Raw genomic sequence first — 23,571 nt, 5'->3', positions numbered from 1 at the left:
GTTCTCAAAGCATTCTGCTCCTATCCAAGCCCAAGAAAGACTCGAAAGGGAAAAAAGAAAAAAACAAGAAGAAAAAGAAATCTCACTTAAGCAAATACTTCTCCCCGCCCTATTGACCTTACAGTCCCAGGGTGTTTCCTACCAGCAGCGATAAAATGTATCCTGTCAACTCCAGCCCGCTCCCTCGCCGTGCCCGCGGCCGGTCGCCCCGCCGCTCCGCGCCCGGGGGTCCCGGCCGCGCCGGGGGGTCCCGGCCACCCCCCACCGTCACCTGCCGCGGCCCCCCGCCCGTCCCCGCGGCACGGGGGCAGGCGGCGGGGGGCTGCCGCCCTCCGGGGTCCACGCTGAGCCCCGGGCCCCGCTCCCCGGGCCCCACCGACCTTTGCAGGCGCAGCAGCAGCAGCACTTCGCCAAGAGCCATCCTACACCGGAGCGGGCGGGATAGCCGCGCCTGCCCGCTTTCATGCTGCCTTCGGGCCGCTCATGGCAAAGCGCCACCGGCCCGCTCGGGAAAAACAACAGAGCGCAACAAAAATAACAACAAAAAAAAAAGCCCTAAAGCCAAAACAATATTTTTAAACCGCCGTGCTAAGCGGCCGCGGCGCCCAGCAGCCGCTGTCCCCGCCGCGCCGGGCGCGCACCTCCGGGGGCGGGGCGGGGGGCGGGGCGCGGGGCGGGGCGGCCCGCGGCCCTGGCACCGCCTCCTGCCGGCGCGGCGGGACGGGGCTCCCGCTGCTCCCGCTCCGGCTGCAGGGAAACGAGCTCTCGGGGGCGGGAGCTGCTGCAGCCGCTGCCTTCAGCCGTCCGGCCGCCGTCCGCGGCCGGCAGCGAGAAATAGACGCCGCCTGGCAGGAAGCCTGCTAAGGCTGATACGCCGTGGAGCGGGGGTCCTCCGAAGTCTTTAAAAGGGAAAACCTGTAGCGCTGGGTGTTTTTGTTAAGGTTCACAACTTTCCAGGGTTTTTTTCCCAGTGTCATGCCTTAGCATCTGACAGCTAAAACTTTTTACACCTAGTTGGAAACGCTAACCAGCCCGTCGTGATCCCAGTGGCGCTGCCCGCCCGTTCCCTGCGCCTGAAGTACCGTAGGTAGACGCTGTGTTCTTCTGACACGCGGACCAGGACACCTGAGAGCCAGAAACACAGCTTGCTCTGGAAGCTGCCCACCTGTTTTGTCAGGATTTCCCACCTAAAGCATGGAAAACTGGAGGTGCCAAAACCTTCCCGAACCTTGCTGGAGGCAGCTGGCAGGAGAGGTCGGGCAGGATTCCAGAGCAGCGGCATCATAGTTTTGCACTCTTGCATGGAAAGCTGACCAGACCCAACAAGCTGCTTCTCCCGGGCGTAATTACATATTCAGAGGGAAGAGCGGAGGGGAGATGTGCTGTGCTTTGTGCCTCGGTGTGCCAGCAGGCTGCACCAATGCCACAGGCTGGTGATCTGGACTAAGGCTCTTGGTTTTGCTGCCTAATGGCTTTGGGGTAAGCACCACTCCTGTGGAGCCCAGGGCTGTTTCTGGACAGGAGGTGAGGGCTGCGGCTTCAGCACAGTGTTCGCAAACCCACCTTGGGTCGAACCTGTGCAGTGGGTGCTGCTGCCTAAGGGCAGGCCTGTGCTGGATGACTTCTGCTGTAGCTGTGAGGTGGGATCCTGTGAACTCTAGAGCCATCCTGGCAGAAGGACTGCAGTACCTGGTGCCAGAGACCTTCCCTGAGAGACTTTGTCCACCACATTGGCAAATATGACGTTTTCCTCCTTCATTTGTGTCTGCGCTATACGAACTGTTCTCTGACTACAGCCTCACTGGAAGGACTGACAACCTCACAACAAGCCTGGAGCATGCAAAATTTTCCTGCCTATGACCTTGAGCGCCAAGGTGCTTTTCAATACCTAAGAATGAAGAGAACCTTAACTCTGTTTCCACGGGAATTTCTCGGGGGCGCACTCAAGGCTTTTGCCTGTAGCTGAGAGATAATATGTCTCACCGGAAGCAGAAACAGCAGCTGCAGCTGGAGAAGGAAGAGGTGGGCTGGGAACCAGCTAGGACACCCCCACCCTTTCCCTACAGACTGTTTTTTCCTGCCACGGTGCCCCAGGCAGCAGTGCTTCAGGTGGCTGTTTCAGCTACCTGCAGTGCCAGGCAGAAAGAAGGCATGAGCTTAGGGCCTCCCAGTGATTCAGGGGACTTGCATGAGAAGGCAGCTCTTCACTTCTCTGCTTTCTGCTTTGTACCGCATCTCTCTCTTCACTCCCTCACACCATGGCCACCTTCTGCCCTATGGGCTGGCTGCCTCCCACCTAACCTGAGCCTGCTTTGTGCAAACAGAAAAAAGGGGTAAGTGAAGATGCTTTTCACTGGCATTTTGCTGTTCCTGTGGCACCTGCCCAGAGCAGTGATACAGGCTCTAGTTCAGGAATGCTCCTTACACAGTGCTTAGCACGCCACAGCCCTGCTCCTGGCAGGTTTAAAAAGCCATCAGAAGAAAATCTTTAAGAATCCTCATTGAAGAAACTAGGAAAGATCCTAAAAGTAGCATTTCACCCCTAAATCCCCACGACTCTCGGGCAAGTTGGCCGCTGTGTGGACCCATGTCGGGGCAGCAGCCTGGAGGTGCGCAGGGCCAGTAGCAGGCAGAGGGCAGGGGCAGTGGGGGCGAGGGGCAGCAGGGACAGTGGGCAGCGGGGACAGCAGGTAGTGGGGACAGTGGGTAGTGGCAGGGGCAGCAGGGACAGCAGGCAGGGGCAGTGGCAGGGGGCAGCAGGGACGAGGGGCAGGGGCAGCAGGGATGGCAGGCAGGGGCAGTAGCACGAGCAGTGATGTCGGTGGGCAGGGGACAGCGGCCGGGGGACAGCGGGCTGTGGGGACAGCAGGTAGTGGGGACAGTGGGTAGGGGCTGCAGCAGCAGGCAGCAGGGACAGCAGACAGGGGCAGCGGGGATGGTGGGCAGGGGACAGTGGCGGGGGGACGGCGGGCAGGGGCAGGGGCAGTGGCAGGAGCAGTGAGGACGGCAGGCAGGGGCAGCGGCAGGGGCTGCGGGGACGGCAGGCAGGGGACAGCAGGCAGTGAGGACAGCAGGTAGCAGGGACAGCAGGTAGCGGGGACAATGGGTAGGGCAGCAGCAGGGCAGCGGAGACAGTGGGTAGTGGCAGCGGCAGCAGGCAGCGGGGACAGCAGGCAGGGGCAGTGGGGACGGCGGGCAGGGGCAGCGGCAGGAGCGGTGAGGACGGCGGGCAGGGTACAGCGGCCAGGGGACAGCGGGGCCCCCTAGCGGCGGGTCGCGGCGGCGCCGAGCAGCGCCCACGGGCCCGGGGAGCGCCGCGCCACAGGCACAGCGGTACCGGCGCTCGGGGTGACGCTGCAGTAACGGGGTGCTCAGACGGCGAAGCGTGAGGCGCTCAGGAGGGTTTTGAAGCAAGTCTGTAGCTCTTGAAATTGCGGCCAAACTTTAAACGTAATTAGGGTGCAATCTCAGCTCTGAACAACTGTTTACTTAATTAAAACAGAACTGAAGTCATTATTGTGGGAGGAAGCAGGCTTCCTCTGCCTCTGCTCTTAAATACACCTTCAGAAAGTCCGCAGATGTACGAGTTGCTTTCGTATGAAACCTGAGAGTGCCTCTAGAAATTACTTTTGCTGTAGAGGGGAAATAAGTTCTAATACTTTTAGTCAGTCCTCTTGTGCAAAATTTGGGGTGACAGAGGCAAATACAAATTCCTGCACCGTCTCCAGTGCTCCCCCGTACCTGCAGTGGCTATTTCATTTTCTTAGGTTATAAACCGAGGGACCAATCTGAAGGAAACACAGGACAAAATAATTAGTGGATGTAAACTCACATGGCTTCATTTGGGTCAGCACGAACACAGTGAAATAAGCCTGGCCGAGGTCTGTAGTGCAGAACAGCAGCGACAGCATTTCTCCCATAGTAACAGGTGCTGTTTCCTTCCCCCCATCACATATAGAGGGATGTATAATGTAATAGCTGTCGGGAGCATCTGTCCGTTACTTATGCAAGTCAATCCTACATTGTGCTTTAGGGTGTAAAGTGATCTCTGCAGAAAATCCATCCCTACGGGCACCACTATCGCGGAGTAAGAAGTATTACGGCCGATTTATTTTTTTAATCCAATGAAGCTTAAGTATTAGCTACTCATTTCTTAGGAAGGAATAGGAAACCGACTGCCTTACAGAACTAACTCATAGATGGCGAAAGGAAGATGGATTCATACAATTTTAAATACGTCATTTAAACATGTGGCATGACTTGCAGAGACATATTCAGATAACGCAAGGACATGTATGAAATTTAAGCTTTGTCAACAGGGAGAGTTAGGCACCTCTGCAGACCAATTCAGGTGGTGCAGGAAGACAGTAAACATGGATGTGTCGATAACCAGTCAGTGAGAAACACCAGGACCAAAGACTTAGTAGAACCTGTTTCTTGCTTATGGTCTTGTCTCAGTTCATGCAGAAATCAAGAGTTACGCAGCATCTTAAGGAGCCCAGTAGATGCTAGCTGACTAGTTTCATTACTGATTTTCCCACTTGCTTTCTGGGTGACTTTAGGGGAAAAAGATGACCATTTCATGCCCCAGTTTTCCTGTGTGCAATAAAAGGATATTTGCATTTCACATTCCCTTTAAAGTGGTCTGAAAGAGAGATTAGACATCCTACACTCGACAACAAGAAGAGTTATTATTGTTTGATGTGTCTTGAAATGAGTGTGGCAAGATATGGCTCTGACATTATTGGCCTTGAGATTCAGTATTAAAAAGCATCAAAATCAATATGTCTTGCCTGCAAATGCTACTCACAAAAGCAGGTAAATCTGAACAATTGGAGGGAAAGCAGATTGGCAGAGGGAAGCAGTCCTTGCTCAACCAGCACATTGCAGTACATTATTCTTGGCTCTGGCTCCAGCTATTTTCAACAGCACTAAACATTCATTAGATTAAATCAAATGAACCACATTCTTTAAAAATAGCCAGAGCCTTGTTGTGCCAGTTGGAAAAAACAACAACTTTATTGAGTACTAAAACAGATCAAATAAATCAAAAATAAATAAATAAATACAGTCATATTCCCTCCTGGCGCAAGGGAGCACAACTGCAAGGAGAGGTTTTTGGCTCCTCGGTTCAGCACAGTGGTAGGTAAAAAAAGAACATTCTCAACTAGCTAAAACAAACACAAGAAATATAGACAGTCCAGCACAAACTCCATGCTGGACTGCAACATAGGCATATGTTCACCAAATGTTAGAGTATCTCATTCCTGATCCCTCTGCTGCAGACGTCAGCACAGGGTGGGTTTATGGCAACTCAGTAGAGTTGCCATGATCAAACAGCAGCCTGGCCCACCAGCTCTACTGTAAAGCCTCAAAGGCCACGGCCAGACCTGTCTGCTCTCTGCGATGGACCTCATCTTTATGTACTGCACAACCCACCTCTCCCAAACATCCAAAGTGCCCTACTGACACCAGCCTAACTTTCTTTCCTAATTTTCCTAATTTACAACCTTTTTTTTTTTCTTTCTCTGCATCCTACGAAGAACGAAGAGCCCACCAAAAAAAAAAAAAAAGGAAACTTATCCCCAAAAATGTCTTTAAAAGATCATCAAATAAGCAGCACGAGGTGGATGGCTGTAGAGCGGACTGTGGAATGAGATACATGTGCTTGCTTTGTTGTGATTCTGTCTGTTTCGAAGGAACTTTGAGCTGCCCCCCAAATACTCATGTAGGTATAATCTAGGAGAATTTCATCCACTCTTCGGAGCAGAACAGACCTGCAGAACATGTCCCCCTTCAACTTCCAGCCTAACTTTGCCTCTCAGATATCTCAGAACAGATTCCTACATTGTCCAGTTCCTCTGGTTTCCTGGGCACAGGACCAATTCCACTATATATATGGCTTCTTGCTAAGCAGTAACCAGCAGCTGAAAGTGAGTTGCTTAAGAAAACAGTTAGAGGCTGGTGTACAGTCCTGCCTTCCTCTAAGACATCAGCACAGGTTCACCTGCCCCTGGACTGGCTCTACCGCTTCAGCAAGGCTTTGCGTGAGCAGAGAGGATTTGCCTGACCCCCCAGCGGTACCACCAGATGAGTTATGCTCAGATGAGGCTGCAGCAAAGAGCCTCCCCTCACAAACCAGCTGAACGTAAGACGTCCAGTGAGTGAAGCCATGTACCACATTGTGTTTGCTGGAGAGCTACACTGGACGGTAGACACATCCTGAATACCGGTCAGAATAAAAAACCCAACCCTTCAGCAGAAAACAGTGAAATAAAAATTGAAAGCAGGTTTTGTGTTCCTTTCCTGAAGCACTTATCTCCATTAGAGCAGAGACATATCTTTGGGAGTTATTGCAGTACCCAATGATGGAAGACGCAAAGCATTAAAGTGCTGCCTTTTGGACATGTCTTGGCTCCTGTCTTACTGTGCTGGGCCTCAGCAGGGAAATCATGAGCCTATCTCAGCCCATCATGGTCTGCTTTGCAAGACAAGCAGGAGCCTCACCCACTTGTGCGTGACAAAGGTGAGTTGTTTTTAGCAACTACAGGCTAATAGTGTAACACATGGATTCCCCACTTGCCAGTCTCGACTGCTTGCTGTTGTTCTATTTGGATGGTACAAACCACAGCTAATTTTCTCTTTAAATGGAATTTCTCCTCCTTAGAGTAAGTTGTCACCTATTTTGGGCTTTTTTGGTGTGTTTTTTTGTTGTTGTTGTTGTTTGTTTTTTGTTTTTTGTTTTGTTTGGTTTGGTTTTTTAATGCAAGAGTATTCAGTCTATTCCCCTGAGATGTTTTGCAGAAAATTGCAAGTTCTGTTCATTACCCATCTCCTGCCCAGTATTCAACACATTTATGGTTCAAGGCAAGCTGAAAGACAAAATAAAAAACTGGCACACACCATTTGCTAGTTAGAGAGAATATTTCTCTGTTTGGCCACTCTGGAGGAATTGGGATATTTAATATTAAAATAAAATTTAATGTCAATATTGTAAACGTTTTTATTTATTTGGGCCAAATTATTGCATTAACTGTATTTTCCACTTCTCTTTTTTTCTAGGGTAAAAAGAATGCAGAGAAGTTCTTACCAGGCAATGTTTAGGATGGCAAAGCTTTCTGATTTACAATACCAGATCTAAGACAAGCATAAAAAAATCTGTAAAGCTGTTATTGAAGCTTATGGCAGGTATAAATAACAAGGGCACATAACAGGCAGCCTGCTGTGTGCAGAATTGGGGGAAAAAAGGTTTTAAAGCTATTTTTATCAGCTGGTGTAATGACTGGCTAGAAAACAACCCTTTTGCTTTTATCAGTATGAAGCACCTCTGCCTGCTTTTGTTCTTTAGTGTTCACATACTAGCAATAATGGCATTTTTAGGATGATAACTCTCTGGCAGGCAGGAGTTCTGCTGATAACATGTACAGAAATGTTGCTCCTGGGAACGTCAGTGAGACATTGCTAGTCTAGAACCAAATGCTCTAGAAATCCCCCTTCTGCCTGGTACCATCAGACATTGCCAAAAGCTGGACTTCTACACATTGGCATTTCCAGTCACCGCGAGACAGAAAAACCTGTTGTCTTTCTGTGATTGGGACAAGTACATGATGTCATGAAGTATTTTTTAATTCCTATGTTCAGCCAATCTCTTGGTATGTAACATTACATGATAGTTCCATGAGCACTTTGAGTTGTTGAGAGCCAACAGCCCTGCCAAAACCCTTTGTTGCCTTTTCTGTCTCTCCCAGGTGCCTGCTCCTTCCTGCCACTTCCCCTGTGCCAACAGAAACGTTTGTGCAGCCTCACATTGAATCTGATCTGCAAATGGATCCAGGTTAAAATTAACCTATGGTGGAAAAAAAAGTTAATTCTAGCCCAGATTGGTTCCTTGATCTGCCTTGGTTCTCCTGTCATTATTGTCCAGATTTTACTGCAAAAACCTGAAGGTGTATGACTTGCATCACCTGTACTGCTGTACTATCTCCTGGTCTTGTTGGTCCCATGGCTAGGGTAGATCCCATGCTCAGGTAGGATCCCACAATCTACCCATGAGGTAGATCCCAGCTGCTCAGGTAGGCACAGGACACATAACTGATACTCAAAAAGGTTCAGCCTCCCCGTGTGAGACAAGATGGGTACTTCCATCTGGCTGACTATCTTTTGCTCAGCAGAGAAACACCAGCCCCCAGTGCTGCTGCAATCAGTCCTGTCTCTGTTGTGCCTGCATGGCCCGTAGCATGTTTTCTGATGGTAATCAGCAAGCTGATGGGGAGTGGGATGTGCATTTTTGCATCTTTATGTGCAGAAGGACACATTTTCAAAATAAGGAAAGGCTGCAGCAGGCTGACCATTGCAGAATGTGTATAGCTCCCAGGTGAAGGCTAGGTACAAAGCAGTTGTCCTGTTGAGTAGCACTGTGTATGCACAGCACAACTACAGCAGATTTGTCTGAACAGGTGTGCAATGGCCATGAATACAACTGGGGTATAAAGCCTGAACTACCTTCCCCTGCCACCCATGCACAAAACTTTCATTTTACTAAGCTTTTTCATGAGTTAGAATGGCTTCCCTTTGCAGCAAGAGCACCCCGATTCCCCCACACTGCATGGAACTTAATTTGACTTTTGCAGGCAGTGGAAGGAAAAATGTTCTTATTTCACTGAGTAAGAGTCCTGGCAGAGTTAAAGATTTCCATGTCCCTGCCTAGTCTAGAAAATTGAAAAATGCCCGTGAAATATGAACACTGGGTGCTGCTAGTTAACTTGTAATCTTCTTGGCTTGCAAAAGCAATGAGCAATAAAAAAATGTACTTTGGCATCAGGTAGTTTAATGTTATTGGTGAGAAACCTGGAACCTTAGGTTCACTTCATGAAAACAGGAGTCACCAACACATGAACTGTAAATTGTCTTCCTTAAAAGAAGTAGTCAGGGCTGCTTTATTGCCTGAAGCGCTGGACAGTGTATTACCATTGTTTCTGTTGGAAGGCACACCTTTAGAGAGATTGGAGGCCCTTCCAATGTTTACCGCAATCTGCAAGCAATTATCTCTCTTTATTTTTACGCTGTGTAAAATTTAATTTGTGTTTTGCAAACTTTAGAAAGAAAAAAAAATTACTTATTTTACTGCATGACAGTTCTGCAGAATCAATAATTATTCAGTGCATTTAGGAACAATACAGGATACATATGTAAACCAGCATCTTTTAATAAATACCCAAGAACGAGAATGGGTTAACTTCAAAATAAAAAAGGAAACTGTTATTCAGCTTTTCTGAACTGTGAGAGACTTATTTAAATGGATTTAAGAAAAATATAGTCAAATATGGACTCTGCCTTAAAGAAAAGCAAAATACAATTCTGAAGTTAAAGGCAACATTTGTAAGAAGAGATAATACCTTTGTGAGACCAGTTAATATGAATGGAAAAAAATACACTGGCATTTATGTAAATAACCTCCTGCCCTAGACTTCTAGACAATCACAGTGGCAATAACATTAACTCTACTTTCTAGAATTTGGGATTAGTCTGAACTAAGCAAAGATGACATTGGTTCAGGCTCTTTTGCAAAATGTGTAACCTGGGAATAACTGCTCTGACAAAATGCTTGCGTAAATGACAGGAAAATCAAGCTTCTTGTGTCAGGATCGATATATCAAATCTGTGCAGTGTGCTGAAGCAGATACATAGAAACATAATTTCAATTACTTGCAATACATTATTTAATACACATGTGCTCTGCATTGCAGTTTGCCTATCTCCGGCTCAGACTGGTCAGGGAAATGGGATTTTTAGCAGACGTAGTTTACTTCAAAACGCACTTATAAAATATTTGTTTAAGATTAGCAATGGAAGGACCAACCCAGCAATGTACAGGCCTTGCAGGGTGCAAATACTGCATTTAGGATTAGTCCCTTTAACTGTCTGGAAGCTGAAAGAGTGACGAGGCAACATTTTTGGGAAGCAAAAATCATCAATCATTAGTATTTGCATTACTGCAATTCTTGCAAGTACCAGTTATAGGTTCAACCTTTGTGATGATGCTATTAAAGAAGTACGTCCACAGTTTGACATTAAGTTAGTAGGGATGTCAAGTATGAGCCCAGAACCAGCAGTTTATTTTTCCTTCATGCTTAAACTTTAAACATTTCAGGGAAAAGGATCAGGCAGTAAGTTACAGCATACTGAGCAAAGCAGAAAACCATGAGGAACGTAATGAATGGTGGCTCACTGAAGCTGGTTACACAGCAAAAAGCCTAGGCAAACAACCCAGATCCCACTCTTCCCCCTGCAGTCCCAGATGGATTAGGGTCCGATGTCCCTCTGCGAATTTGCTAAATTTAGTCTGGCCTCAGAGGAAACACAAGACGCAAGCCATCCACATGGTCCCATTGCTCCTCCAGTGTGACCTTCCTGTTAGCTCGATGGGCCAAGCGCTACAGAACAACTCCCCCCTTCCCACCACGCTACATGTATTTCAAGACACACGACTAAATACAGAGGAAATAGATTTTACTCAAGGAGCTATTTTTATACTGTTCCTCCAGGCTGCTTTTTTTTCACTAGTGGGGCAGAGGCGTGGGGATGTTATGGCTGCTGGCTTCAGGTCAGAGCTAGTATGAAAACTCACGGTACAAACAGAGCTCTCCATTCCGCCTGCTTGCTCTGGTGTCTGCAATGCACTGAAGCACCACAGTTCCAAGGAGGAACAGAAACAGAAGGCATCTATAAGGTTCCTACGCAGTTAATAAAAGGAAACAGGCATCACAGACCATTTTCAGTAGGTGCCTCCCCTGGGTGATTGTGCGAAGTGCCTTGGACAATACTTGACCTGGTCTCTTGAACCTCAGTACCGCAGCAGGAGCCCGAGTCCCTCCTCTGTACAACCACCATTGCTCAGGCTCAGTAAGCATGTTTTGTGGAGTCCCTTCAAAGTCCCCTCTCTGCTCTGACCCTGCTAACCCAAGGGAAGGTTTGTGAAAGGACATGTGCTGGGATCACTGGGAGAGCTGAGGACTGGGCAGGACAGGCCTTCCCTGGCTTAGGGTCCTTTGTATGGAAAATGGCTCTGGTCTTTCCCAGGCTATACGAGATGCCGCACAGTTCACATTACTCCAGGAAACTATCCCACATAATGGATTAAAAGTACAGTATTTACTCAGTGGAATTGTGTGGAACTTTGGTCTTTGGCCTTTGCGATGTCCCAACAGTTGAGAGATCAATATGTGAGCAATAAAATTTAAGACTCCTTTTCTAGCATGTCATTGAAGCCAAGCTGGGAAAAAAAGGACCAGTGCAATCATTTGTCCAGGTATGCGCAGCTGAAGTACTGTCAGACTGTCCCTTCTCAGATGGCTCACTTGGCCAGGAGAAGGCTGTGGCCACCCACCTACCCACTGCCTAAGCAACTAGGTCCTGCCAGCAGGGACGGGCTGACACCTCCCCTTTGTCTGAGTGAGCTGCAGCCAAGAAGCGAGGTTCTTGCTTCTCTGCAGGACAGGGAAAGGGGGTGCTCTGTGCAGGGCAGGGAAACGGGTGCTCTGGGGTTCTCAACACCTGCACTGAAGGGCACAACCCTGTCCCATTGCACATAGCCCTGAATAACTGGGTTGGCTTAACCCGTCCCTGGAAAGGACGGGCTGGCCCTAAGAAAGAAGGCTGAGAAGGCAGGCAGGAAAGCCAGGAGGGCAAGGAGAATTTATGACCCTGGTCTTCCACAGAAGCTGTGGAAGGAAACGCGGTCCTGAGCCTGTCGCAGGGAGGGACTCTGCATTACAGTTTTTTTTCCTGTGGGGAAGCATGAAAATGCCTTCTAACAATGCTTTACAAGCAAACCTCAGTAGGATGTGAAAGTCTTAGAGAAACATCAAAGAGCGGGGAGAATGCATGACTATGTCTCAGCGACTCAATTCTCCTTCTCTGCCTCATTTTAAAATGCTTACCCATGTCTGCCTGAATGATACTCTCAGTGCCTCAGACAGACAGAAATAAGGCAAGTGAAGAGAGGGAACAGGTCCAGAGAGGCCATAAGAGAAAGCCTTTTTAGAGCTGTGATCCCTCTCCCCACACCCTCAGTACCACTGTTGAGTTTCCCCCAGTTTCCCTGCCAGACCAGCTGCTGAATCCTTCAGCATTCTTGATGAGCTCAGCTGGCCACAGCATTTTAAATCCCTTCCCCATACACTTCTTTTTTTTCCCCTTCTTTTTTTCTTTTTCAGTGTGAAAAAGAGTATGGACACTGTACAGTGAAATTTGGTGTTAAGCTGACAGGGTGCTAGGTGGATGAAGTTTTACCCCGTTAGAAGGGGAAACAAAGGCAAAGTAAACAAGAAAATTTGCAGGCCTTCTGTCTTTTAAACAAAGACTCCTGTGTTTAAAATAATAAAAATCCACTGTACAAAAGCAAAGCAACTTCCCCCAGAATAGCCTTTCCTGTTTTATCAAAGCATTCATCAAAAGTGTACTTCTCCACAAAAATAAAGTTCCAGGTAGATCACTGGAGGCCTTTTGCTTTGATTAGATAACGAAGCAGCTGAAGCAATAAGTATAATTGACTTTACTGGTACCTGATATATCCTAAAGAAGTCCACGTGGCTGAATCTAGCTTTAAATATCTAGTGATGCCATACCAAAAATAAGAAAAAAATAATGAAATAGAAATATCATGTCAGAGAAATATGGTTATTCACAAGCCATTAGAACATGGCTCCAACAGCCTGCAGGCAACCTGCATCCATGACTTGCAGCTGCTGCAACTTACTGTGGAGGACAAGCCGTTGCCACGCCTGGCCAGGCTGTGCCTAGCTTACTGAGTTACTCAGGTGGTGTTTGGACTGATGCCGCTTCTAGGGTTTGACTACGCAAGGATTTGTTGGTATAGTTTTTTCTTCTTGATGTACTGATGTACCCAACAGGTAAAATCCCTGGAAGAACTACAGTCATAGTGATATGAATACCCTTACACAGGTATGGCTCATCCCTTCAGGCTTAGCTTGGCCTACCTCTTAGAAACACTGAAAATCAGATCTCATCACCCATATTGCCAACTGTTGCTAATTTTTTGTTCATTTTTTACTATTTTGGAGATAGCGGAGTCCAGGAGACCGTCTAAGCATAGACAACACCAAGGATGGACACTTTCTGGGTATCAAGTTCTTCCACAGGGTGACTATGAAGTAGGAGAAAGCAGAGAGGTCTGGGATCCCAGCATTAGGTAGGGGAACAAGGCATCACGACCTCTCCAGCGCCAGGGCAGACATTGCCCACTGAAGCAGAAAGGAATGATACGGTGGGGAGAAGCTGTGAAGGGCCATGAAAGTGAAGACAAACAGCCATTGTTTGATGAGAGAGAGGAGGGAGACACAGTGGAGAAAAAAACCCCAACACACGGGAAAGTGTGACCTGATGGAAATAGCAAAGTGGTTTCGAGTTCTTTCATCTTTCTATTCCCTTTCCTTTCACAACTGCATGGAGCCACACTTGCACACTGAGGCAGAGCAGCAGTCCCAAGCTGGGCCCCAGCAGCCCTTGGTGGCAGCCCACAGAGAGCTGCTGTGTTACACCACACTGTTCAGCCAACTTGTTTCCAGCTGCTCTATCATAATTGAAAAGGAGTGAAAACGCAGCAAAAACTTTCCTCATGTGATTTTTCTACGTAAGCCATGTCCTGAACTTGTAACAAGGATGCCATGAGGCACTAAATGCTAGCAGGAGGGGTCCACATGACCTCTCTTGAAAGACAGCCTATACTATGAAATTTTGACTCTGAACATCCTTGTCAGAACAGTATTAGGAGAGGTGAGCATTTTGTTTTTTTATTTAAATACTGCATATTTATATTGACAATAGGAGCCTGAACATTGTTTGCTTAACAGAAACCCCATGACCTGTTTATGTGCCAGTTAAATCAACTATGTTACTTAATGAAATGTTTCCTTTAGTTCAGAGCCTTACAAACATCTTAATCGACTGCTCTTAATTAAGACTTTCAAAAACAAACCCAACTTCTCAGCCTCTACAAGGGCAACTGAAGGTTTAATGCAGTGCACTAAAATTTCTGAATTGTCCTCACGTAGCTCCCCTGGGACATCAGGAATCATTACCACTGAACGTGTTTCGCAACACAGATTGTTTAAAACGCAAGAGAGAAAGTGCATGAGCCAATGCAGATCACAATTTAATACTCAGCGGGAAGAGGGACACAATAAAAGCAATGTAGACTCTTTTCCCCCACTAAAATCCAAGATGTTCTTAAAAAACAGAGACGTGGGAAGAAACAGTTATGCTTTTCCCTACACAGATCACTCTTCTGAGATCAAGAACTGGAGGAAGGAGACTTCCAGCCCCAACAAGAGCTGGATTAGCTTCACCAGCTTTGCAACTAATCCATTAAATGATCTGCTCTTTCCTACAAGGAGTGGTCACAAAACCACAAGTCTCAGTGTGAACTCTTTTGCATTGATACCCCTCTTCTTCTCACTAGCCTCATGAAATCCTTATTCTGCTTCCCTCTTTCACAGTCCAGCCTGCCAGCGCACCTACCAGCCACAGTTTCTCTCTGGCTGTAGGATCAGGTAGGCAACCTCCTAAACGCACAAGCTGTTACCTGAGCAGCACCAAAACCCCTGTCCCTCCTGCCCAGAGTCTGGTGCGCTCTCAGCTGAGGCACCAGGGCAAACGTAACACATCTGCTAAGTGCAGGCGAGATGCTCACCCTGCTAACGTGCACCTTGTGAGACCTGTTTCCTCTTCGGTTGGAAAAGACCCAACTATTTCTCAGTTTGCTCTGTTACAAGGACCCACTGCTGCCACCAAAGCCCTGCTGTTAAGTGGCTATCTGCCTGCACAGCAAGATGTTTGCATAGCATCTTAAGAAAATATATTTCTCTTCTCCTCCAGAGGTATGTACCGGACACAAGTATTCTGTGGGTAGGATCTGGTTTGGGGCCCTGAACGGGATCCCTTCCCATACCACCAGTCCAAAACAAGTGCCATAAAACCCTATTTATTTTTTTTTAAAACACTTTTTTTTTTCTTTGGTGATGGAGGTTGCTTAAAATTACTGGAAGAACTAGCTTTTGTTACTCTTTGAATTGCACTGCAACTTTGATGTTACAAGAAAAATGCTGGGTGAGGGGTGATAAGACAAGAGTTTTAAGATCAAGAGTTCATCTAAATATTTCATGGGCCAAATTCAAATTTGGAATCACTCAGTCAAAGCTAACAGGCTGACAGCAGGAATATGCTTGTCGCAGTGTGCTTAATGAATGTTGGCTAGGTCATTGAGTTGTTTTCCACCCACGTGGATTTCTTTCTTAATTTGAAATGTATAGCTTAATACCTTTGAGCTCAATTATATGGTAAAGACGGGAATAAAAGTCACAGTTTTCCTGTAATTAGCCATGTGGGATAGTTCAAACAGTTTCATTCCTAGTGTCACAGGTCTTTCTTTTTCCTGCCTAGGAATGCTAGCCAGAAAAAAAATCCCACAAATTCTCGAGGTACAGTAACAGGGACTGCAGAGTTCCTTTCACTCATTCATCTGTAAATCACTTGCAAAAGGTGAATCCCAGAAACCTGTTTGCCTTTTTACAGAGGGCAATTGCAAACACTGTCAGATCGTCAGAGAGGAACGGCAGGCAGGACTATACTTTGGCTCTGAGCTGTAGTCAAGCAATGAAAAAAACAAATGTGTATCCTCCAAAGGAACATAGCCAGCAGTCAGACGGAAGGCTGGGAGACCAGTCCTTCAAGTCTCTGCACTTATACCAATGAACAAGAGAAATCTGTAAAGATATTTCATTACAAAAGGTAGGAAGTGCTCTCTTCCAGATTTATTCTCTTACACCCAGACCATGTTTTCCCTTTTGCAATATTTTATGTTGATTCATTACCTATTTCCAAACGAATAGTAAAAAAGTGTAAAAAAGTGAGGATAAGCCAGAGGACATGTTCAGTTGTGAAGTTTGGTTTTGCATTTCCAGTGTATTTCCGTGAGGCTGTTTAAAAAGGCTTATTTTTTTGTTTGATGAGGACTTGCATTGGTGCTCTACAAAATGTTCTGGTGATCTCACCAAATCTTTCAATCCTTCATCTGTTCAGGTGTTTTCTGACATGTTACTTTCCTTACTCTTTTATTTTAAGGATGGTTGGTAGCTTCTGTGAGCCACATGATTTCCATTTGTAGTCCATCGTACCTTATAATAGGACAAAACACAGTAATTTGCCCTTTCCCACTAAGTGGATGTAACTGTTTTAATACTTGTCAAAACTCTGCATGTTTCTATCATAGACAGCAAATTCTATTATTAGAAATGTTAAGTTTTGAGTATAGATACTTTCTGTTCTCAAAATTACAGGGCTTGTAAAAGCAAAGATTTATGTATCTTGGTAATTGCAAGCAAAATTCAGCTATTAACCTGCTCTTCTGCACTGTGTGTGTTTATATACTTGAAACAGGCAGGGGACACCATTTGATGCTGATACAAGACGTGCCAGCCTTTGTTCGGGGTTGTAGTAAAAGACCAGAAATTTTGGAAGCCTGGACCAAGGGGTTCTGAGTCCAAACCATGCCTAACGCTACTGGAAGTAGAGGACACGAATCTGAATAGTCAGAAGCCATTTATCATGCTAATCCTTCCAGCACCTCATGAGACAAGCAGGCTCTTCCAGTGGCTACTGGATCTTCCCTTTAAACTTTTAACTTACCCCTCTCTCTTTATTCCCAGCATCTGTTCTTTCAGTTTAAACAATTTCCTGTTTTCTTAATAGAGGGAGAACTGATTAGACACAGAACCTATTTGCTGTACTCTGGCCAAAACTGTGGATTGGGTGGTTATTTTTATTATTTCTAGCAGCACTTCTGGAGATCCCATTAATACTGAGGCTCCCTGCTACAGCTTTGGTATGTGCAGGAAGAAAACTGAGGCCGAGGGGGAAAGAGATATAAGGAAATAAAGGCCATGAATAAATACATGGCTGGAGCCAGCTAGCCCCAGACTCACTCTGCACCTGCTTGGAGATGATGGGACAAGAGCCAGCTCCAACCTGGAAGCGGTCGCAGTATGCTACGTGAGATAACCTGCCCCGCAGGCAGTGAAGGCATGCTAGCACAGGCTTGGAGCTGTGCTGACACAGCCTGGTGGCTCCCAGGCATCAGTTAGCTCTGGTCCACCAGCCAAAGCCTGGCACTGTGCCCTTCGTGCCATACTGTGGTGCAATTGTGCCCTGAAGCTCATGCAATCACGCCAGAGTCCCCACAGCCCCGGCCAGCACTCAACCCCTGCCCCACCTCACCTCTACCCTCCTTGGGATTTTCTGCCTCCCTTTCCACAGCTTATTCCTGTAATTTTTATTTTTGTTTAATTTAAGGAAAAGCTCTACAACTTAGTGCACTCAAATGAAGCTTGAATGGTGTCTCACAGTGTCCTTCGGCAGAGGACCCAAGTCCAGCTGCTGAACCATGCACCCAGCAGACACATCTCTGCTTCCTGTGAGTCATGCCAGGCAGTGACTGCTCTTACGTAGACCAGGCTGATTTTCAGGTTTAACTTTCTGTTTATTCACAGATTTAGTTTGCCTGTAAGCAACTGCAGTGCTTCTCAGAAGACAGCTGAGGACCAGGACAGGCTCCTGTGGCAGCAGAAGCAGGGAAGGGCCCCAGGCATGTGGCAGGGAGGAAACGCGGCAGCGGGTCTAAGAAACGCATGAGTTTGGAGTTTGCACAGCAGACAGAGTGGACAGCCAACGCTGAATACCTCCTCCCTCTCACAAAGCAGGGCAAGGGGAAGCACCTAAAGGAATGAGACCTGCTGAGGGGATCATATCTTAGAGGAAAAGCTGAGCTCTCCTTCCCCAGGTTTGGATCAGAGAGCTCTTTAAGGGACACTGACTGCGGACCCTGGCTGGACCGCGCTGCTCTGTCCCAAGGGTGCGCCCCGCGCCCAGCCTCCCCAGCAGGAGTGCAGGCAGGGAGAGAGGACGCACTACAGTCCGGTTTCAGTGCTTTTTCTCAAAACAAACAAAACCACCAAGCTTAAGTTACTCAAACAAGAAGGGATCGACTTCTATTTCCCTTAATGCAGAGGGGGAAAAAAAAATTTAAAAAGCCAGTTCACGTTGTGGGCTTGAAGTCGAAAGTGAGATAACAGGAGCCTTTCCTCCCTGGAACCTACTTGCATTGTGCATGGCCAAAAGAGGGGGCACAGCCAAAAGGAGTTTGCTCTGGCCATGCTGAACTGAACTGGTTCTGGACTATCGGTCTGGAGCGTCTCCTATGCTTGGTTGCGTGGATGCTATGTGCAGGACACACATTGCTCAGAACAGAACACCAACTAAATAGGCCACAGACACCACAGACACAAACAAGATTTTACCCTTCATTGTGGGTGAAGCCCACGCTCTCAGGATAATACTATGGTTGTGTTTTGTTGCACACTAGTTGTAAATGATTCTTTCCCCATTGTACTGTGCCATTACGCACAATGTCTCCAGTTCATGAGTCAATAGAGTGTACCAGTACACACTGGTGGCTTCTTTGCAATAATAGACAGGCAGCAACGATACACCAAAAGACCATGCACTAGTGTGCACTGTGGCACTCATTAAGTAACATATCCATGATTTGGGGCATCCTGGGTGTATATACAACATGACTTTCCCTCCTTCTAGGCTTTTAGGCACTGAAAACCGTCCCTTCATTGTTTAAAAGTCTTCTTTTTATCCAGGCTCTGAGAGACAATAATGACTGTCACACAGCAAAAGACGCACACATACAAACATTGATTCATGGAAATGGAGTTAGGCTAGTGCTGTGCCCATTCACAGAGATCCGGTAACAAAACTCACTAATGACTAAAGAGCCTTTTACCCATGCCGACTGCAAGAGCTACCCAAGCAGCTTCGCACTTACATGATACAAAAGGGGAAATCCGAAACAGTCTTAAACCTGCCGGACGGTTGCCTACCTTTTCCTGAAGGGAAGAAGCAATCCATCTCCACGCTGCTGCGGGAATGGGAGATGCAGAGCGCGCTGCTGGGGACCAGACCCTCCTGAGGCGGGCTCCGCTCCGTGGTCCGGACCAAACACCAGCCTGGCCTTTCGCTCGGCCTCTCCAGCAGCTCTACCGTCTGCCCCACCTGAATGCTCAGCTCGCTGCTGTGGCTGGCTGTGAAGTCCTGGAGCACCACAGTTAGTTCGCACCCTCCAGACAACTGCCCAGGTTCAACAGGAAAAAAAAAACAACCAAAAAACAAACAACAAGAACAGAAGTTAGAGAGGGTAGGATGAAGGCAATCATCTTTGCATCATATTTACACTGGCAAGGACAGGACTTGTATGCCTCAGAAGCCAAGTTAATAATTTCTTTTGTCAAAGTTCAGCACATTGTGGCCCTGGTTTCCTTTACCTTATTGATTTCGCTGGGCTGAAATGAGAAGTCACAGCCACCCACCCAGTAACATTTTGAATGCTAGCTGTGAGTGTCCAACAGAAACCTTGCTTTTTTTCTTGCTTAAGTTTCTGGGGTGACTTTGTAGACTGGTTGCCTTGGTGCTATGCCTCATGGCAGGACAAATTCCAGCTCACCCCTCCACAGCATGAGTTAGACACATTCCCATGTGCCACCAGAGCAGTGAGGAAACAGCTACATTTTTTTTTTTTTTTTCAAGACAAGAAACATGCCCTCATCTTCCCCAGCTGGCTCTAGGGACCCCTTGGGATAGTCAGGAATCCTGACGGTGAGGATCAGAAAAGCTCCTCCCATGCTCTTTGATGGAAAACAGAGGTGTAAATATATAAACGTAGAGTGATTGATTATATGCTGACTTCCAGGATTTGTATCTAAGTATAAATGTATCGTCTTACTTCCGTACTGAGCACTGGCAACCTGCTGCTTTCCTTCAGCCTCACACCCTGCTGCTCTCGATGAACAATACTGCTCTTTGTTTAATCACATTCTCTATATAACCAGAGACCGGATATGTAAGTACTTGTGTATGTAGCAGAACAAACCAGAAGAAGTGATTGCACAAGCAGCAGAGCTAACGAAGCTTGGTTTTTTACAGATTTGGGTCTCAGAGTTGGATTCTTGGGTGTCTGAAAATGTGCAAGAACAATTCTAAGTTTTTCTGGTGTGAAGAATCTTAATGCTTCTCTACAATGTGGATTTCTTGCTGTCTGCCTGTCATTAGGGGCCCTACTTTGGGTCTTTCTCCTCTGCCTGCTGCCTGCTTTCCTGAAGCTTGCAGCAATCTTTGAGGTCCTTATTCCGGTGTCAAATTTGATATAAATTAGTTCCCTGATTCAAAAGTTATTAAGATGAGAGTAGTAAACAAGCTGATTCAAAACAGTATAATACCATAAACCTTGTTTTCTTAGGATATGAAGCTAAACCCAAGCATATTATATAATATTTTTAAAGGAGCAACTTGTAAATCCAACTGAATTGGGAGAAATCTTGTAAGATGTTGAGTATCTCTGTGAAATCAGTGAAAACTGGGATCTGCTTATCAGTTTGAATGGGGGAGCCCCTGAGGAGCCACACTCTACAGACGTCACTCTTCAGCTGGTACAATCTCAACATCTCTTATCTTAGCCCAAGACAGCCCATCTCCTCACTCAGTGGCATAGGGGTTTGTGTGTCCAACACAGATGTAAAAGAAATCCCATTCACAGGGGTGATATTTACAATTACAGAAAGGGATCAGTGGACAAGGACTGGTTCTCACCTGTCCTGTGTCTCTGCCGTAGACGAAATGCTAGATTTGGGGAAGAAGAAGGAAATAATTCTCTGAAAGATTATTTGTAAATAAATAGAATAAACAAACAAAATAAACCACGGCAGCTGTTTGAAGCCATTCAGACAAAAGCTGGCATTAATCCGGGCAGAAAGAGCTCAGTGGGTTGATGAAAGCACACGAGAGATCTCTTTAGCACCTAGCTATGCAGTTTACCAGCAAACCCACCATTCATCACGCCGACATAATCTTCCCGTAACTAGAGTACAAACATTCATAGGTACGGTAAGAATAAGATATTGTTATAATATTTGCCGAGGTTTCTTTGCTATGGAATAATTTGAGGAGTAGAATATCCTTCTGATCCAATATGGTATCTGATCTGGTTTGGTATGAGGTATTTAAGACACAAGAAAAAAATAATATTACTTCTTGGTAAATAACACTTACCAAATGTGATGAATTTCACCTAATTCTTCCACTACTCCTTCCTAAGTAAAGTTATATGCCCCAAATTATTCTACCTGTGCTATATACTCTGAAAATAATAAAATCTCTCATTCTTTTACGGGGAAACGCGAACAAATACCCTGCTGTAACTATTCCTGTCTCAGATTCATTTAAAGCCTCTACATGCCCTGCACTCGAGTACCAACCACTAGGTGTCCGTGTTTGCCATCACACAGCAAACTAATTTGCTATAAAGAATTAACTCTAAACTTGTCTTTAGAGTGCTTACCTAAGTATGATGTGCACTGTCTGGGCACGAAGAAGCTGGTTCAGCCAGGATCTCAGCACCCACCACTTCCAATGATACGGGCAGAGGAAGCTCCAGAATATTAAAAAAATTTCTTCAGATGGTTTGGGTTGATTTTTGAAAATTAAATAGCGTTCATTGCTTAAGCAGGAAAGGTGAAACAGCCCTGAAATATTTCCAGGGGAAAAGGCCTGGTGAGGACAGCACTTGGGGAAGTTTGGGACTAACAAGGCACTTCCCAGGGAGCATCAGCCTAGGAAGTGCTGCCCTAAACCTAGCCTGAAATCAGCGTCACAGGTCTTTGTCAATCCCTTCTCAGATAACTAAACATCTGTGATACAAACAGATGCTTCAATTACAGCGACACCTGTAAACATTATCCTAGAGGAGACAGGTGTGCTCCATAACCCTCAGGTACCATCTAGCCCTGAGCTCCTGTTCTCTCTGATTCATTAAAAATAACCATTTAATATAATGAGAACAGGAAGTAATCACCCCCTCGAGGAGCTGCTCAGCACCTGGTGTGACCACACTCTTCCTCAGCAGGGGAGCTATTCATCCCCCCTGCCCCGGCTTTAGAAGCCTACCTTTGATGTGTGAGGGAGGGAGCTAACCTCCCTTGGCTTCCTGGAAGTCATATGAATTTATATCACCTGCTCCTCAACATTCTCAGAATGGAAACATGGATCAGGGCTTCCCCACACTCCAACCCACCAGCTGGGGTCAGTGCTAAAATAACACATTTTATGGGAGGGAAAGACCCTCTCTTTGGCAGGAGGAATTAGGCACGTTCCTTTTTACAGGTGCAGGTGATAGGTATGAGCAGTAAGCTCAGACAGGAGCCCGCAGATCATTTTCAGGTGCCATCCACAAGGAACAGAAAAGGAGCTCCTTCCTTTTGCCCAAGGACTTCCAAGTATTTATCGTGCGGGATCTGTGTCTTACATATCATCACACCACAAAGAACATTTATTTACCAAATTAAGCCACAGCAAAGTCATCTCTCTAGAAAGATTATATTATACATACACAATTTGTAAGCCACTGAGGAATAATGCAAATACATCTGATTCCCGATGGCAGAAATCCTTTCACCTATGAAGTGATCCCTCAAGCTATTAGGTACTTAATTTGTTTTTAGAGAATCATTTTCCCATCTCAGAGAAGTATATCATGCTTCTCTCTACGTTGGAGCATGCAAATTGGAACACAGATGGGGGCTGCTGGTTTCTCACGCATACTGTGTTTTGTTTCGAAAGAGGAAGAAAATAGAGAATGGCTTTAAGGTTGAACTTCACAGGTAAATGGCTTCATATTTTAACATGTAATGTTCACTTTTATTATTCCTGTGATAAAAAACACCATTGCAGCCACTGACTGGATATATTTAAAACCCAGACAGCAGTCTAATCTGTGTATGGCACAGTAAGATCGATGAGAGACAATAAAACAAAAATAACAATGCAACATGCCTTTGCAGAGTACAAGGCATAACTGAAAGACCTGACAGAGGGACAAATCTAATGAATTACACAGCAATGAACAGCCTTAACATGAGGAAGAAAAGGAAAGGGTAGAAGCAAATAGCAAAATGTAATGAGGAAGCAGGAGGGCCTCAAGCAGTCTGGAGTGAACATGCTCTATGTCCTGAGAGAAGCTAGCAGGAGCCCAGCCTGTCTCCATGGTGCCTGCCACCAGCAAACCATCTCCCATCCTCTGCATTTACTTGTTCCTGGGCTAGGAAGCATCACTCCGCATTCAGTATCTGAGTGGTTTTGACCAGGATGTTCTAAACCAGATCCAATCTAAGCTGGAATGGAGCCCTGCCCTATGTCATCAGTGCAGACAGGGACCCAACCATGCAGCCATTGAAAACTCCCCTCTCTACCACAGGACACTGCTCACAAACCTCTGAGCATCGATGAGAGCGGTTTATGTCAGCTGCTGACTCTGGTGAATGAGTTTTGTCATGACTCACACAAGGCTTTGTGCTTCTGGGAACACCAAACTGAGTGCCCATCAGCCGCAGGAAGGTGAAGGGCGAGCAACCAAAATGACCCCAGGCATGGTCACATCCTGCT

At 46.4% G+C, this 23,571-nt stretch overlaps 1 protein-coding gene across 9 annotated transcripts in view; it reads right to left on the bottom strand.

Annotated features, from left to right (window-relative positions):
- Nucleotides 1-23,571, bottom strand: part of KALRN (kalirin RhoGEF kinase) — a 528,424-nt gene that overhangs the window by 82,021 nt on the left and 422,832 nt on the right. For 7 of the 9 annotated variants that reach the window (XR_008748289.1, XR_008748288.1, XM_055811375.1 and 4 more), the window contains exons 34-35: nucleotides 20,725-20,754; nucleotides 18,963-19,209 (exon numbers count right to left, since the gene is read on the bottom strand). Coding sequence is in view for 7 of the 9 variants with exons in the window: in XM_055811375.1 (XP_055667350.1) it covers nucleotides 18,963-19,209; nucleotides 20,725-20,754 (277 nt within the window). In the remaining 2 variants the exon portion in view is untranslated. Of the gene's footprint in view, nucleotides 1-380; nucleotides 638-18,962; nucleotides 19,210-20,724; nucleotides 20,755-23,571 lie in introns of those variants that run through there. The other 2 variants (XM_055811373.1, XM_055811376.1) reach the window with 2 other exon arrangements.

Source organism: Falco peregrinus, chromosome 8, assembly GCF_023634155.1.
Source record: "Falco peregrinus isolate bFalPer1 chromosome 8, bFalPer1.pri, whole genome shotgun sequence".
Taxonomy (NCBI): Eukaryota; Metazoa; Chordata; class Aves; order Falconiformes; family Falconidae; genus Falco; species Falco peregrinus.
Note: the sequence above shows the minus strand (reverse complement) of the source record. Positions and strands in the feature narration are given on the sequence as shown.